Genomic DNA, 18,685 nt, shown 5'->3' with positions numbered 1-18,685 from the left:
TGTATTTAACTCAACGATTTATGGGTATCTGGGAAGTGCAATGATTTCCTTTTAAAAACTGTAATGACAAACTTTGTTTAGTGCATATGTTGGAACTTTAACATTGGTATTCCAGAAGCAACTTTTCTAAATAAATTATATAAAATACATGCATGTATCCTCAATTAAAAATCCTTAAAATCTTTTCAAGTCCACATGGTATGTTGCAAATGTTAGAAATATGAAGATAAAGGCCATATATTGCATACTATTGTTATAATAAGTAGAAACGATTGTATATACTATCACTTTTAATTTTAATAAAATAGTTAATTTCCTATTACATAAGGAACAAGTCCATACACTCATCACTGATAAAATTTTAGAAATATTTTATAAAAGTTTAGTATTTGAGAATGAATTCATTATAACATTACTTCTACATGTACAGCTTTCCGACCCCACCCTCACTTTTATTTTGAGAAACTTTAAAAATACAGAAAAGTACAAAAAATAAAACAAAGTATCCATATACCACAATCCAGAATTACCACTACCTGTATAGAATATTTACTTACAGAATGTTTCATTTTTAAGAGAAATGGATGTTTACATATATAAACCTGAAGTCTTCATTAGACAATCCCCATCCCACTGTCCACATTCCTTTCTTTCCTTTAGCCACTCTTCACAGGCAACCCTGCCTATCAATATCCTTCCAATCCAGTTTTTAAATATATACATACATATATTCATCCGTTATCAATATATAGTATTGAATTTTGAGGGAAAGTTTTAAACATTACAAAAATGTCATTAACACTAAATACATCATTCTGCAATTTTTCTCCCTCTACGGGATTTTTAAGATCTCTTTTACTATATAGAAACCTTGTTGCATTTTACAGATACATATTCCATTAAGATTTTTCTATTTCATTCCTGATCTGAATTAAGTGGCTTCCAACTTTAGGCTATGAAAAATTATGCCATAGTACATATCCTGTAACTTATTCTGAAGCATACACTCAAGAATAGAAATGCTAGATACTTTGGGATTTCTTATCCACAAAACTTTCCTACTCCTTTCTTGTTTTTAATGCCGTCGAGTTTAACTTTAATGACATATGATCAATTCCTACCTTTCCCACCCCACAAGAAACCTCTAAACCACATTTTAAAGTATCATTATCTCACTTCATGATGCATTTCTAGCATGTCCAAATTATGATAAATGATAAATTGTTTTGAGGTTCTTTCTGTTCTTCTGTGAAGATGTTTGATATTGTGTAGATGATCATAATACCTCAAGTGAATAGTGAGGATCCCAAATCCATGTTGACAGCAATGATAAGCATCTGCTTTTTCCAAGTTTTAATGGACACGCTTTTAAAGTTTCAGCATCATCTTTGCTGTTTTCTGTAGGTCTATTAGGCATTTTATACAAAAATGTTTTCTTCGTTGTGAACTCCCAGTAGTCCAGTAAAAAAATTTAAGCTATTGTTAAAGTTTCTCTCATTTTGTGGTGCTTTCCATCAGAATAATTATTTCTGGTGTGCTATTAAGTGTAACTTTCTGGTAAAAACTGCCCACTTTCAATGGTTTTAGTTAGTATGAATTTTCTGGTGTCTAATGTGGTGTGACTTTTGGCTGAAAGCTTTCCCACATTCACTACATTTATAAGGCTTCTTACCTGTGTGTATTCTCAAATGTAGAGCAAGGGTTGAAAACTGAGAGAAGGCTTTTCCACATTCATTACAACCATATGGTTTCTCACCTGTATGGCTTCTCACATGCACAGTAAGAGATGAACTTTGAGAGAAAGCTTTTCCACATACATTACATTCATAAGGTTTATCACCCGAATGAATTCTCACATGTACAATAAGTGATGTTCTTTGAGAGAAAGCTTTTCCACATTCATTACATTCATAGGGTTTCTCTCCAGTGTGAATATTTTGATGTTTTATGAGGTACTTCTTTTGGCCAAAAGCTGTTCCACATTCATTACATTTAAAAGGTTTTTCTCCAATATGAATTTTCTCATGCTCCGTAAGGTTTGATTTGCCACTGAAGGTTTTCCCACACTCCTTACATGCAAAAGGTTTCTCTCCTGTGTGAGTTCTCTGGTGTCTGATGAGGTTTGACTTCTGAATGAAAGCTTTCCCACAATCCTTACACTGAAAAGGTTTCTCTCCAGTGTGAATTTTCTGATGGGTAAGGAGATTTTCCTTCTGGCTGAAGGATTTTCCACATTCACTACACTCAAAAAGCTTCTCCCCAGTATGAGTGTTCTGATGTTTAATGACATACTGCTTTTGACTAAAAGTTTTTCCACATTCATTACACTCAAAAGGTTTCTCTCTAGTATGAAAATGTTCATGTTCAGTGAGATTTGATTGTTGGTTGAAGACTTTCCCACATACTTTACAGGCAAAGGGGCTCTCCCCAGTGTAAATTTTTTCCTGACTAAGGTTTGACATCTGAATGGAAGCTTGCCCACATTCACAAGATTTCTCTCCAGTAAGAATTTTTTGATGAGTAAGGATTTACTTTCAACAGAAGGTTCTTCCACATTTCTTATATTTCTTGAACTTCTCTGTATGACCTTTCAAAGAAAAAACAAGTGAAACTATTAGAGTGGTAACTTTTTTTTGTATATCTAACACCAATATTTATCTTCATCCTAATATTTCAAATACTCAATGAACTTTTTGTTACACTCACTAATTTCTCTCCAGGAAGAATTTTTATCATTCCAAGTGATATCTCTGATTTAGCTACAGGCTCTCCAATATTTTTTTTAGAAACATAAGGTTCTGCTCCAGCAGTTCTACTTTTACAGTGATGTGGTATGTGAAAGCTTTCTCAAATTCAGTAAATTCAGAGGATATTTTCCAGTATTGGTGCTCTTGCATCAGATGGGATTCAATTTTTTTCAACTGACGGTATTGCCACACTGGGAGTGCACTATAGCAGAATTTCTACATTAATTAAATTGATACTTCTTCCTACAAAGCTTCCCTGCAAGATTAAGTCTAAGTTGTGTTTCAAACATTTAAGGTAAATGTAAAGAGAAGTTGCTTTAAAAAAATAAACAAGTTTGAGGTCAAAGGAAGTATTTTTCCAATTTTCACATATACATGCCTTTTCCCTCCGTCTATACTTTATAGATCAGAGCCTGGTGGTGCTGGAGGGTTAGACATTAAGCTGTTAATAACAAGATGAATGGTTCAAACCCAACAACCAGTCTGTAGGAGAAAGATGAAGCTCTCTGTCCTGTAAAGATTTACAGTCTCAAAAATCCTACAAAGGGCCGCTATGAGTCAAAATCAACTTAAAGGTCATGAGCTTGGAGTACTTTATTGGAGATGGATGCAACTTGCCTTCCAAGTCTTGTTATCCCTCTATCAGTACATCGTCTTCCCAGGCTTCTTCTGAAATAGAGTATAAAAAATATATATCATTGAAAGAAATCAACATATAAAAGTGCTTAGACACTTGGTTTCCACATAGCAGCCACTGGCTATGAACAAATACTATCACTGTTATCTTTTCCCCTCTCATTAACCCTACAATTTCAAGCTATGCTTTTATGGGATTAACCCTGATAGTCACTCTCCCCTCTGAATTAAAGTATTCTCATAACCAATTACATTTTGAAAAGAAAACCCTTGTGAAGAATAGATGGCTAAAAAGTTAAATTCATGGGTCCACAAAGTTACTCTTGGAGAATAACCTTTCCATTTCAGATAACAACTGAGCATAACGATGAGTTAACAAGTAGGATGAAAAGATGACATAAAATTGACAAAGTCCAACTGGGATGCCTAAAAGAAAGCAGTAAGTAGTAACTATCTCCAATTCAATTAAAATGACAGATGGGGAAAACTGATAAATATAAAAAAAAGAAAAAACATTTATTAGGAAACATGATAGATAATTCTGATATTGGAAAGTGAAGATTTTCAACACACAGAACTGAGGAATCTTTGATAATGTAAAAGTGCTTGAAAAAGAGAATGACACTGAATCAAATACCTCAAGTGAAGAGATATAAGAAAGAGTGGGGACATGAAATAAAATGGAATAGTTGTTCTGCCCTCCCAATTCTCTGTATGAAATGAAAAAATTATATTCTTTTCAGAAATGTAATCAGAGAAGCTTAGGACTCATCAGGCACACCAGGCAAATTAAATTACAATAGGAAAACATCATGCTGAAGTACATGGATTTATATCTACATATGAAAGTTCAAGAAAAAGTATTAATACTAGGGTTCCTGTTCAAATGTGCATAAATTTATGCAAAACAAAATGTTTAAACATGCCTCAGTAAATAGTGGATGGCTGCAGACACTTTTCATTTTAATCTAACAGGTTACTCTCAGCAAGCAAAGCGTTGTATTAAAATTGTTGGCTCAAACTTTTCATCAGTCTTTTTAGCAACCAGTCTAGGCGTTACCAAAATTACTGAGCAAGCATGGTCCATTCAAAACAGCAGCTTTGATATGATCTGCTCATTGACAACTCAGGCATGGTCAGGTACCTTTTTTTGGTTAATGAAATATTAATATAATTGAAAAGTAGCATTCCCTAGTAGAATGTTTAAGATGACAAGTTCAAAGGCTCAACCAAAGAAATAAGTAGAGGGGAAAAAAAGATTTCTTTATAAAAAGGAGAAAATATCCAGATTTTTTTTTTTTTGCTCTATTCTAGACTGAAAAGGCCCACTTGCTACCTGTCTGAGAGGTAAGCACTGAATGGAGATAAGATTGAGACAAAGAACGTGAGGCTAAGAGCAACTTTATTAAGGTAGGGAAAGAGCTTCTGGGAGGGAAGGGAGAACAGAGAAAGGGACAGGAACATTTTGAGGTCCCAGGCAGGTCCGAGACCCACTGAGAGTTAGGTCAGGGAAATCACGCCAGTGGGTGGGGCAGTGGGATATTTGTAGGGTTTGGGTTAGGAAAACATGCAAAAGAATAGCTGCTGGTGCTTGTGGCAATGAGAAGGAAGGCTTCCTGGTGCTGCAGCTGACAGTCCTTCATAGACTAGCTTCTTGGAATGTGGGGGAAGAGGCTGCAGTCCAGCTGTGGCCTTGAGAGGCTGGAGGGAGGAGGGGGGGTTAGGAGGGCGGGGCAGTGTGGACCCCGCCTGGAGAGATAAGCTCCTTGGAATGCTAGAGGGAGGGACTTCAAAGTCTAGGAGATCACCCGTGTTTCTGAGAGGCTGGGGGAAGAGGCTGGATGGTCTGGACCTGGCCTAAACAGTCTAATGATAAATAATCCTAAACACATTGATTGGAATTTCAAGATCAAAAGAAGTTATAAAATGTTTTTAAAATAAAAACTGTACACCCACTCCTTACTTATATGTAACTGCCAAATTAGATTACTTAACTGGTAAACAAGAGAACCATGACCAACTTGATATACAACCTTAACTATCAGTGGCAATTACTGTTGCTTTGAATGACAAGGTGGTTTGTTACTGTCATATTAAGCAATAGTTGGATAATACATTTTTTACTACTATCACAAATGCAAGGATTGGAAAACATTCAGTTCGTGAGAAGATATGTTACTCAGGAAAACAGAATGACAAAATTATTCAACAAAAGCCTTGATAGGAAGAAGATAAAATCCTAAAGTGCTGAAGTATCTTGTGAATTTGCCACTTTTTAGGTATGCAAGTACTCCAAAATTTACCTCAAAATGCATTATAAAGATACTACTGCTAAAATTAGATCTTGGAATTTTCATCATTTGTGGGATACAAAATTTTTCCCCAGGTTGTCTCCTGCTTGCTAACTCACTGTGCTGTCAACTGCTTAGAATTTATCTCCCTGAGAGCATCAACCATACAGAACCATCAGACTATATGGTCTGTCCCATAGGTCTCACTCCCTGCTGACAAGGATAGTGGATTGCTTTCTTGAAGGAAAGCTAGAATAAATCAAACCAACTCAAGGTCGACCAGGGTTAAGTTAGACGCCAGATAGCAAATCAGTCAAATTTTAAGTAAACAGGCTTTATTAGGGAGAAAAACCCAGCCTGGGCGAGGTCCCACAGTCCACAGCATCCAGGCTGAGGGAGTTGCACCCCAGGCTACAGGGGTGGTGCTTAAATTGCTGGGGAACATGTAGCTGAGCTGCTTTGAGCCCGTATAAGGAAAAGTAGTCAGGGATTGGATACAGGCATGTCCGGGTTTCTGGCCAAGCAGAGGTGTCTTCCTGGTTCCGGGTGGTCTGCGCTCACGTGGTGTTAAATGCAAGATCAGGAGAGAGTTGCATCAGCCAGCACTGGTCAGCTTCGCAAGGGGGTGGGGGGAAGTTCAGTGGTCAGTCACTATGGCCACTAGGAACTGACCAGATATTGATCCGGCCAGACATTCCCAACTGTTTGGTAATAGGGGAGATGACTTATGGCTACTTCCTGCTGATATTTTGGCGACATGGGAGGGACTTACAGGTCGGGATTGTCTGGCTCCTGAGATAGGTGACTGTAAGGGTGCAATAACATCTGGTTAACAGCAATATGAGAAATTTCTTGCATTCATTTGTGCACAATTTTTAATAAGCACGGAACCAGGAGTAGGACAGAAGTAGTAATTAAAGGAGTTACTAGCAGGGCTACCCAGCCGTTGAGCGGGTTAAACCACCAAGTTCCTTGTTGCAAGCCAGGGCTTTGGCCACTGATTTTTTTTCCCAGTTCGCAGTCTGGAAATAGTGGTTTCTACCAACCCTGCATGCTGTTGATATAGTAACAGCATTCCTCATTTAAATACATACAAGTTCCCACTTTACTGGCCATCAAGAGGTCTAAGGCCCTTCTGTTCTGTAAGGCTACTCGGTCTACGGATGTTATTTGGTGCTGTCAGAGATTTAAAGATAACCCAGTGTCTTCAATCGCTTCTTGCAGTTTAGAGGGCCAGCTTTGTGAAGAGCTCAGAGAGTGGAACAAGGCTCCTGCCCCTATTTCCGAGCCAACCAGGGAAGAGGCTAGCGCTAAACCCACCAAGGCAGGGAGGAAGACTGCCCGTTTTTGTCTGAGTGTGCTGTAGGAGGGATTTTGTAAGGCAGTTACTTCAGGGACTGTATACATAGTTAGCTGGGGAACTAGAGTGACCAGCATACACAAATGGGATGGGGAAGGAGTGGAAAGGTTTTTTGTTAGGGTGCCATTGCACCCAAAAAATCCTCCTGGGGGGCCTTGAGGGAGAAAGTAAGGTTACTTGCAGTATTGTTACTTCGTCCCGGGTCGGAGGAGCAAAACAGCCATTTTTGCATAAACGGATTACTGAACAGGGGGAATCCAACCACTGGTGGAAAGGCGCATGCCTCTCCAGTGCAATTGAACAGTTGAGTAGAGGTACTGCTGCCAGAGGAGACCTCTGGAGGGCAGCGGAAAGGAAACAAGAGGAAAGGTTAACTAGGTCGGAATTATTGAGAAGGGCTGCCCCTTCCAGGATAAGGGTGAGCCATGAGAAAGGTTTTCCCCTGGACTTCTGTCCTATAACCTGTTCCTGAAGTTCCTCTTGGGCTTGCTGTATTAGCTGGGTCTGGTCAGCAAGGTTAGTGTGCACATACACACGACAGGTATGTATAGACTGACAAGGGTAGAAGGAACCAGGATATTGGTAGATTTTTCCTGGGCCACCATTTTGCCAGCGAGTGTCCCATGGGTCAGGGATGTTAATCCAAAAGGTACTATTATGATGGTTACCGGTGAGGCGATTTTTTTTTAAACCATTTTCCTTCTAGATCCATTTAGTATTTGTGCATTACGCAGGAATTCCAGAAGCAACCTCCATTTTCTTTTACCCACTCAGTGTTGCAACCACTGGATTTGCTTTGGTCATACCGGAAACAGAGGAGGGGATAAGACCACCTTGGGGGAGTGCAGTGAAAGCGTTGTACAGGCACCAATATCAGAGATTGGCAGCCTTCAAGCTGACAGTACTCTTTGCTGATAACCTGCGAAAGGGTTCCTGAACTATCAACCCAGGTTTCGGTATGAACTGCCGTCGGTAGCTGGGCAGCAGTATGTGTTTACAAAAGCCAACACCTGATGAGGAAGAAAAAGACACAAAGCCCAACATAGCAAAGCCCCAAAGCAACCCTTTGGCCAAGGGTCCAAATCGTCTGGAGCAGTTGTTGCGAGTCCTACTGCCAGCATACTTAATAAAGGAACAAAGAGGGTTATAAGGAAGCCACATGTTACACTTATTTAGGTGTGGTTATGGTCAGGTGGAGGGTAGTGGAGTTTATACAGTTGGAGGTCCACGTTTCTGTCAGGACCCAGTTTTAAAGGGGCTTGCTTGACCCGCGTCAGATGATACCACCCCGTCAGTCCAACCAGTTTGACTGCAGATGGGGTAGTGAGTATTATGGTGTATGGTCCTTCCCACCATGGCTAAAGTCCAGGGCCAGGCAGGGCACGAGTTTCCACTAGGACCTGGTCTCCTGGGGAGAGGTTAAGGATTGAGCATCCAGAAGAGGTGTCTCCCTCGTCTGGAAGGTGTTGGTCTGTGTGGGACCTGAGTAAATTGCGGAGCAAAGATAGAGTGGGTAACTAAGCTGAAAGTGGAGTCTCATTCTGAGGCAGAGAATAGTTTAAGACAAATGGATGGCCGTATAGAATTTCAAATGGGCTGAGACCAGTGAGCTTCCCGAGGGAAGCCTGGAAGCGGGTTAAGGCAACAGGAAGGAGATCTAACCAAGAGAGTCGGACCTCTAAGGAGAGCTTGGTTAACTGAGACTTTATAAGTCCGTTGGCGCACTCAACCTTGCCTGACGACTGGAGGCGATAAGGAGTATGTAGTTTTCAATCCACTCCCAGGGCGGCTGAGACCTGTTGGGATACCTGTGAAATGAAGGCTGGGCCATTGTCAGACTGGATAGTTTGTGGAAGGTCAAACCTAATGATTATAGATTCCAGGAGAGTCTGAGCGATAACATCTGCTGTCTCCCGGCTGGTAGGGAATACTTCAATCCACCTTGAAAAGGTATCCACCAAAGTTAACAAATATTTAAGACGTTTATGTCTAGACATGTGCGAAAACTCAATTGCCCAGTCCTCACCAGGGAGGTGCCCATGGAATTGGTGGAGGTTTTTTGGAGGCTGAATATTGCTCTGGGAGCTCACGGCGGCGGCGCAAACAGTGCAAGTTGAGAGTACCGGCTGGATAGCTGTGCAGAGGCCCACCAGGTTTATAAGAGCTTGCAAGAAACAGAACAAGACCTTGGGGCCTATATGTAAGGTATTATGAACTTCCCCGAGGAAGGGGTGTTTCTGGGCTTGTGGTAAGTACATCCACTGTTCAGAGACCCTAGTGACTCCACTCCCTTTATGTAGCTACATTTCAGACTGAGTTGCGGGCTGCCATTTATTTAAAGGAGGAAGCAAAGGGCTGAGTGCTGGAGCTATGGTGATAGGTCCCGTGAGAAAAGTGTGTTGGTAGGCTGCAGCATCTGCTAGCGCATTGTCCACAGAGATGGGATTTTTAGTGGACTGATGACTTTTACAGTGCATGATGGCGACTTTAGATGGCAAGGGTAAAGCCTTTAGGAGCTGTCTGATGTGAGGACCACTCACTATTGGAGAACCACAAGTAGAAAGGAACCCACACTCTTCCAATATGGCTGAGTAGGAGCCATTAAGTATGCATATTTCAAGTCTGTGTAAGCCTGGGTAAGCGCCACCAGTTCAACCTCTTGGGACATGGTTCCAGGGGGTAATGGGGCTGCTTTAACCACTTTAGTGGGGGAGACAACAGTATATGCTGCCTGTTTGATCCCCTGGTCGTCTACTATGGAACTGCCATCCACAAAAAGGGTCAGTAGTCAATCAGGTACAAGTTGGGACTGAAGATCCCGAATTGGGTGGAGGTAGGTTTCAATGATTTCTGTGCAACAATGTGAAGTATGCGTGGGATTATGAATAGGGAACAGAGTGGCAGAGTTAAGACATGGACACATTTGAACAGTAATGTGAGGCTTATCAAAAAATAACAAATGGAAAGTCTGTATGCGTGAAGTTCCTAACAAAGACAGGGCACTGTGACTAAGAGGTCTGATAGCTGGTGGGGGGACAAGACAACAAGATGCTGTAAGTTAGTGAGTTTAACCTTGCTGGCAGTCTAATTATGTCAGTAATTTTGTACCCAAAGTGGTATTGTTTTGCATAAAATTTGTTGTTTTATATTGTAGACCTGTAATTCTTAAGAAATTACTCATTTTAATCTCTCTAGTAGACATTCCAGTTATGATAAACTTTAATACACAAAATCAAAAATTATAATATAAAAATAATTTTTTCAATAATGTAACTAAAACACTGCGATTTTTCAAAAAGGGTACAACATCAAGGGTGCATTCAATAAAAATTCTGAGTGTGAAAAATTTTGAAACATGGGACCACACAAAGTCCGACATCACAATCAGGACAATGGAACCTGGTTTCCTTTCGTATTCTCTTTCCATTGCCATCTCGCTTTGAGCAATAAACCACACACATTGTAGGTGCTGACTTTTTTCGGTGGTGGGATACAGTCCATGAAGTGACGACCGGACAGGCGTTCTGGGTTGACAATGTCAACAGCGCGACATCCAGGTCTATTCACAGCCATTGATTGTGGTACACAAAGATCCGTTCAACTTTCCAAGTGAAATCAGAATGATCCAAAGACTTGTCACTCTTTGCTCTGTGCAAAATGTAGGCATTCCACAAGCACTGCTAGAGAAGATACCTGAAGATCTTCTTGTAGTTTCTTTTGCTGTTTCCTCATTGCTGGGTAGAATGTAAGTGCTTGGTCGACTCTGTCGACACCGCCCATGGTTTTATTGTAGTCTATCACTACTTCTGTCCCAACTTTCGTGTGTACCATAACAATTGAGGTATTATGAACTGCACACACTAGGCACACATCTTTCTTGTCGTGCCATTGCAGTGCCATCATCTTGCCTTGATGCAAGGCAACCATTTCTCCAGTTTTTAGCTTCTTCTTGCCAAACATGCCGGTTAGCTAGCCCTGGTGGATCCGTAGGCATTGGTTTTGTATTTTATAAGAAATTCATAAAGTTCAGGGGCTGTATAAAAGTTGTCAGTTGTAACACAATAAACCTGATTTAGCAATGGCTCAATGAGTGTTAGAACAGAAGATGTTGCCATTCCGTAGTCACTTTGAATTTTGTGCCTTTTGCAGTGTATATGACCAAATTCCAAATGTAGCCAGTTGACGATTCACAGAGCATGTAGGATTTTATGCCAAACCGTGCTGCAATGTATTACATCCAGCTGACCCGTCCCTTATAAGCCATTAGACTTTCATCTATGCAGATGTCTTTCTATCACATAGGTCTGCTGAAAATTCCTTACAATCATTTGAGATACTTCCCAAATTTTCTTTAGTTTTGGTGCAGGATGATTAGTTTCATCAACTTCTTGTTTGTGAAGTGAAAAAATTCCATAATCAGGGAAAATCTATGTTGACATGACGGTGACAAAAATGGAGTTGCAAGTAATTTATTGGTGGTCCAATACCAATTCCGCAGGGGTTTCCCAACACTCCCTTAAGTATTATTAGGCCCAGATATTTCCAAATGTCATCTTTGGTCACTGGTTCCCACTTTCAGCTTCTTGAAAACTTATGAAGCAGAGTAGCGGATTGTTGCTCTTTCTATCGGTTTGTCTCCATAACAATTTTTCAATGACCTCATCGGTCAGAAATAATTGTAGGTATGCCAAAGGGTTGTTGTGGTCAACATCTACTTTCATACCAGGTGCTGAAGTAAACAGGTATCTTGGGTGAGCTGCCTGATCTGTACCGCAGACAATAGAGCACCAAGTTCGCACATCGCTGAGCACAGGTGCGGAATTGTCATTGTCGTCACTTATCTGATCAATGTCAGTGTCAGATGATGAATTTCCCCATGAACCGTTAACACTCAATTCTGTGAGTAATTCTAAGTCACTGTTCGCTGTCATTTATCTGGTCTAAAACTAATTTTGTGCTAAAGTGGACAAAAATAATCAGGCAAAAAAATTTCCAAATGACAATAAAAGGGCAGGCAGGGCACTGGAGACTGATCTAGGGACAAATCTGAGGTGATTTGCTCTGATACAATGTAATCCTCACAGATTATACTGTATCACATTTTGTGTGTGCGTATGTCTCTTTCAGACATGCAGTTTTCAATTTCCCCGCCCAGTTGTGCCCCCATGAAGCAACACTGCATGCAGAGTACAGAACATAACGGAGCGAGGAAGTCAGATCGCAGTGTAATCTCTGCAGTGTAATCTTGAGTGTGGCCTGGGTCTACCGCTTCTGACAGTTAACATTTACCCCAAGCCACACTCGGGACTACCGCCAGGGAGGTTAAGAGCTTGCTTGGTGAGTTCTGCTGCTGCTGCTAGTGTACGCAACCAGGGTTGCCAGCCTCTTACTGTGACATCCAGCTGTTTGGACAGGTAGGCTAGGACCCAGTAAATTGGGCCCTGTTGTTGGCAGTCTATACCCTGTTGCTTGTCTGCAAAGAGTTGAAGAGGTTTTGCTGAAGGGAAAGCGAGAATCCAGGCTGAATGTAATAAGGCACAGGGCTTAGCAAAACCTTGGCAAACGATTGCTGGTTTGGTTAAGTGCCCCTGGGGAGTTTTTTAAGCTGCTTTGTACAGGGGCTTGGCGATGAGAGAGAAGTTGGGAATCCAGAGACGAAAAAAAGCCACAAATCCTAAAAAGGACAAGATTTGGTCTGCATTTTCAGGAGGGGGTAAATCATGTACAGCTTGGGTACGCCAGGTGGTCAGAGACCGGCCTTCAGGTGAAAGCGAAATGCCCATGTAAGTGATGCTCTGGGTGCACAGCTGAGCCTTGGAGCAGGATACTCGATACCCCTTGTCCCCTAGGAAACTTAATAATGCACCAGTGACTTTCTGATGGTGAGACAGCGACGGGCTAGACTAGCAGGTCATCTACATATTGCAGTAAGGTACTAAGTTGAGGATTAAACAAGTAAGTCAGCCGCCAATGCCTGACCGAAAAGATGGGGGGAATCACAGAAACTCTGGGGGAGGACCCGCCAAACCAATTGCTGGGCTATTTGAGACTGTGGGTTCAACCAGGTAAATGCAAAAAGTAGGAATCAGGGTGCAGAAGGATGGAGAAAAAAGCGTCCTTAAGATCCAGGAAAGTACAATATATGGCTTTCGGTGGGATATTAGTTTTTAAAGTGTATGGGTTGGGAACTACGGGGTGTATAGCTACTACAGTGTCATTATAAAGGCAGAGGTCCTGAATGAGCGTGTATTGACCACTAGGCTTACGAGTCAGAAGAATGGGAGTACTACATGGTGAATTAATAGGACCAAAATATTGTGTGATAACAGGCTGTTAATGATAGGCTAAAGTCCTAAGAGAGCCTCTTTAAACAAGGGAAACTGGGCGTTACGGAAAAATGTCAGGGTTTTTAAGCTTGATCTTAATGGGTGTATGGTGGGAGGCTATTACTGGTGAGGATAAATGACATACCTGGGGGTTTACTTCGGATAGAAAGGCTGGCAGAGGGGTAGGAGTGTCTGCCCCCAGGGTGGCTACAGCGGCAAAAAGATGGGCAACGTGAGGCTGTTGAGTTATTAGGGAAATGGAAGCCTTAAAGCGTTGCAAATGTTGCGTCCAAGCAACGGAACAGGACGAGAGGATTTGGAATGAATGGGGAAAAGCGAATTGGCTTAAGACGCAGGGGAAAAGAGGGGTTTTCTTGGGTGTTGAGGAGGTGCCATCAATTCCCATTAGTGACCGGGGAAGGGAAACTATGCCCGGCATATGAAGGAAGGACAGAACAGCTAGCCCTCGTGTCCAGTAAGAAAGAGGTGGACTTACCCACTAACTGGATGGTGACCCTGGGCTCGGCTAGGGTTATTGGGGTACCCGAGTGCAGATATCTTCAGTCTTCTTCAGCAAGCCCTAGAAGTTGAACAGCTGGGAAGGACTGTGGTGAGGCTCCGGCTGACCCCAGCTGTTGAGGCAGCCGGGAGAAGCCTGCAAGCGGACAGTCAGACTTCCAGTGCCCCATCTGGCAGCACACCAGGTACGGCTTGGTGGGGGGGAGGGGGTTTGGGCATTGGCGGGTCCAATGTCTGTTCTTAACTCACTTTAAAAAAAAACCAGACCCTCCCCTGCTGGCCTCAGAGCAGCTACCAGAGCCTGGGTTTGCAGAGCAACCTTATGTTTTAACCTGGACTGCCAGGCCAACTCTGCCACACCCTCCCGGGCACTGAAGACTTTAAAGGCCGTTTTTAACAGTTCCTGTATAGAGTTTGTGGTCCCTCTTCTGACTTCTTTCATTTCTTTCTTATTTCCGGACTGACTGAGAGATAAAATAGGAGGCCAAGACAGCTGCCCAGTCGGGGTCTTGGGGTCGTTTTGTAAACTGGGTGAGGTTCTCCTGAAGGCAGTTTAGGGAAAGGGCAGGATTTTCATCCTTCCACTGTTACATCTTAAAGTTTTTCAAAATTAACCACCTTTTTAGACGCTGTTTCCATCCCTTGTACCAAGCACTGTACTAGCAGATCACAGTGGTGGCTACCTCCCGCCCCAGGCTGGTAATCCCACCCAGGGTCCTTGGAAGGAATGACCGTCATGCCCACCAGCACAGTATTATCCACGAGGTGGGTCTAATCTGCATACTGTGTAGCTGCAAGGTAGACTTTCCGTTTCACTACTAGGTGTTATAGTGGAGGCTAGGATGACGTATAAATCATGCCAGGTCAGATGATATGCCTGTGCTAAATATCAAAACTCCTTAATATAATTACTAGAATTTGTGGAGACTGAACCCAGGTGCTTCTCAATTTGGGAGAGGTCCTGAAGAGAAAACGGAACATGGACGCACACCACACCCTCAACCCCTGCTACCTCCCTAAGAGACAGGAGGTGGGAACTGGTATGCGACGACACAGAAGAGATAGGGGAGACAGGGTGGCGAGATGGACAGGACTGGAGCGGAGGGTTGGGGCTGTTCAGCAGCAGAGGAGGAAATGGCAGCGGAGGCTGGGAGGGAGGAGAATTAGGAATTGGTAGAGGCGGGAGACTAAGAGTGTCTGGCTCCTCAGTAAGCACAGAGGATGGCGTTAAGGTAGGGTAGGAAGAGTCAGGTTTACTTTCAAGTTTCAATTTCGCTGCCATGGTCCTTTCGGTTGATTTAGCTAAAAGGACCTGTGAGGTGGAACACTGGACGCATAGAGACGGGTGAAATTGGAGATCCTAGAAAGCCATAATGTACGGGACCTCCAACCATTTTCCTGAATGGCAGCAAAAGTTGTCCAAGTCAGCAAGAATGCCAAAAGCAAAACTACCCCTGGAAGACCACCTAGATTGGTTGCCTAAAGGGTATTGAGGCCACTCAGTCATACACAGGAAAACTAGCCGTTTTTGGCGGAGGTTTTGGGAAAATCCCAGTTTTGAGAAATTTAGGAGACAGCCCAAAGGGGTCTTAGTTTGGACTCGGTATTGCCCATGATACCCCAAAAACACCCCCTGAGAGTTATCCCCCAAGACAAGGCATGCCGTGTCAGAGGAAACGAGTAAAAGAAGGTGGTCTCCTGCTAGTGAGACATCTCTCAGGTCGTAGGGTCCTAAATGGGAGTGCAAAGCCATCCCTGGCGCAGCCACAACAAAGGACAGGAGGGGCTTGGATGGAGAGTTGGCGGGGCAGGACTTAACCGAGTCCGAAACCGATCGCACCACTCTCAACTGCCGAGGTTTGGTTGTATAGGAGTCCCTCAGGGTGGGCCAGTGCTGACCATCGAGGGGGTCTCCCCTTCCAGGTTTCGGCACCAATATAAGATGGTCGAGGGGTGCCAGATACCAAATCAGTCTAATTTTAAGTAAGCAGGCTTTTTCAGGGAGGAAAAACCTAGCCTGGGTGAGGTCCCACAGTCTACAGCATCCGGGCAGAGGGAGTCACACCCCAGGCTACAGGGGTGGTGATTATATTGCTGGGGAACATGTAGCTGAGCACCTTTGAGCCCGTATAAGGTAAAGTAGTCAGGGATTGGAGGATACAGGCATGTCCGGGTTTCTGGCCAGGCAGAGGTGTCTTCCTGGTTCTCGGTGGTCTGCCCTCATGTGGTGATAAATGCAAGATCAGGAGAGAGTTGCATCAGTAAGCTCTGGTAAGCTCTGCAAGGGGGTGAGGGGAAGTTTAGAGGCCAATCACTGTGGCCACTAGGAACTGGCCTGATATTGATCTGGCCAGACACCTATGATACAACCCCTAACTGTGATGTATGTGGTTACCTATAATCAGGGGGCTTGCACACTCCTAAGTATACATAAGCCTTGGTTAGAAATATACTCCCTCTCCCATCCACTTGTCTCCCACCTCCACATGGACCACCAAGAGGGGCTGAGGTGCGCATCCTCTGTTATTTTATCTTCTCTCCTACCTCTCCTATTCTGTAGGACTTTACTATGATCTTTATACATTATCTCTGTACAACTGCACCCATGGACCTCCCCCACTATGGTCAGAGGCTGGTTACTCTGACAACCATTATCTTCGATTTGTTTTTTTACTTTTCTCCTACTATTGTGTCCTATCTTTAGATCTTATGTCTGTTGCCTCTTCTACTAATTTTAGCAGTAGTATTAAGTCAGAGAACAACTACACCTGATTGGAGTAGATGTACAAAAATTCCTGGTGTGTGTGTGTGTGTGTGTGTGTGTGTGTGTGTGTGTGGTGGTGGTGGTGGTGGTGGTGGTTTGCAACAGATTTCCCAATTCATTTGACAATAGAGAAACTAGTAATTAGAAGGTTTTTGTCATTCTAAACAAAGTTCAAAGAAATCTGTGGGAAAAATGGGATAAACATAAATTAAATTTAAAGTTAAAAACAATATGAAACCCAGGACTAATGAACCTAGAGAGATAAGAAATGGATTTAAGGGTAGGGGAGTACAGTGGTGGTTTGGGGTGAGCAGACGTCAAGGAGTTCAAATAAATAAGAAATGTTTGGAAACTAATTGTGGTAGACATATTTGAACTATGGAATGATATATGTAATTATTCCTAATTAATAAAAAATAAAGTTTAAAACAAAAATATCTATAATTTTTGTTGGGAGCTGCTCTGAAAACAGAGGTCTGTTCATTCAAATGTGGACGTGCAGACACAGCTCTCTCACGGTCAGATTCTCTCTCTCACGGTCAGGTTAACTTTTGTGCTTTAATGTTATTGAAAACGTCAGGTGCTTAGCCTTGGGAAAAATATTTGCCTGACAAACAAGAACAAGGATGGGGGTGCTATTTTGAGCAATAGTACATTCCCGCCTAACAGTGTATAAAAGCTTGCTAGAAAATAAACTCGGGGCTGCAGTCTTGAATTGCAATCCTCCTGACCCCAGCTTTTTTGTGTCTGTCTTTTCTCAGTCCTCAACCCATTAATCGAGTCCCCCATTGCTTTGCCGGTGGGCTCCGGCAAATTTTAGTATATATTTATTTCTGCTTCATACTAAAAAGCACAGTAGTTGCCTCAAAGAAAAGCATATGGGCAATTATTTAAGTTGTGAGCTAAACTATTCACTTTTTAAAATGGGAACCCTTTTTTAAGTTGAAAGAATGAGTTACAAACTATGGTTATTCAAATTTACGTAATATTAAGAAGGCACTTTCTTCAACAGTCTAAGGTGTGCCTTTCACTCTAAAATAAACAACCAATAGTACTTGACGATGATAAAATTAAGGTTCTCAAGCAAAAACTTACATTTTGGAAAACGTGCATATTCTCCGTAAGACTAAAGGCTTGCTAATACTTAACGTTTCTAAGGAGATTGGTGATATTAGTATTTTTAAAATACTATACAATGAGATATATCAACATCTAGAAATTCTGCGTTATTTAGTGAAACAGTATTTTCCTAATAACCACTGCATGATGGTACACAATCATAAATGGGTAAGAGATCTATTCAAATTTAAGATAAACCAATGGGTTTTATGTAAGAGTATTAAAAAAACACCCTAAATATGGCTTCAAATTTCAAATTACAGCTATCTTGAAGAAACGACCACTTGCTGAGTATTGGTGTAGTACCAAAGAAGAATATCCATAGTAATATGAAATGAGTATTAAGGTAAGTCTGTCTCCCTTCACTAACTATGTATCTTATGAGGCCAATTTTTTTCATATATATCAACAATAAATATGAAAACTTACAACAGCATATATATGAATCTATTAAAAGCAATGAGCCTATTTCTATCAAATTTATGAATAAGCATAACTTTGGCTGATTTCACTTAGCTGTACATTTCTGTAAAGCAATGTAAACAATGACATATATTTGAATCTTCAATACTAAGCCTATAAGCAACCTAAAGGTCCATTAACTAAATTTTGGCTAAATAAACTATGTATCAAGAGTATTCTAAGGGGAAAAAAAGGGTACACAATAAAATGTGTAATATACCACCAATTACATTAAAAGAAGAGGGGATACATTTGCACAGGTACATGAGATGCTGGGTTAGTCATAAATAGTTGACAACAAGATGAGGGGTTCGCAGATTTGAAAATCTGCATATAATTTAGTTGATCCTTGAAAATAGTTTGCAGTTGGGCCTGTCTGGATAGGACAGGCTGGATGAACAATCTGGAGGAGAAAACAACGGGACTGACAGTTCCGGGGGGACATGGGAGAGGGGGAGGAG

The 18,685-nt window shown here is 41.9% G+C and overlaps 1 protein-coding gene and 1 long non-coding RNA gene across 3 annotated transcripts in view; both read right to left on the bottom strand.

Moving 5' to 3' along the window:
* Nucleotides 1-272: 272 nt before the first annotated feature.
* On the bottom strand, nt 273-2,587 carry ZNF146 (zinc finger protein 146). The gene has a single exon (XM_013008068.3). The coding sequence runs from the start codon at nt 2,460-2,462 to the stop codon at nt 1,584-1,586; it is 879 nt and encodes a 292-aa protein (XP_012863522.1). The 5' UTR covers nt 2,463-2,587; the 3' UTR covers nt 273-1,583.
* Nucleotides 2,588-3,361: 774 nt separating this feature from the next.
* Nucleotides 3,362-18,685, bottom strand: part of LOC123522004 — a 36,261-nt gene continuing 20,937 nt past the window's right edge. For both annotated transcript variants that reach the window (XR_006680321.1, XR_006680322.1), the window contains exon 3: nt 3,362-3,416. This is a non-coding gene — a long non-coding RNA (uncharacterized LOC123522004). The remainder of the gene's footprint in view (nt 3,417-18,685) is intronic.

Source organism: Echinops telfairi, unplaced genomic scaffold, assembly GCF_000313985.2.
Source record: "Echinops telfairi isolate 266 unplaced genomic scaffold, ASM31398v2 ScPeMD7_655;HRSCAF=1070, whole genome shotgun sequence".
NCBI lineage: Eukaryota > Metazoa > Chordata > Mammalia > Afrosoricida > Tenrecidae > Echinops > Echinops telfairi.
This window is presented reverse-complemented; position numbering and strand designations above follow the sequence as displayed.

Coding starts and splice junctions, on each gene's coding strand:
- ZNF146 (XM_013008068.3), bottom strand. CDS start 2,462: ATGTCAAACCTTAGTCAGGAAAAAATTTACACTGGGGAGAGCCCCTTT.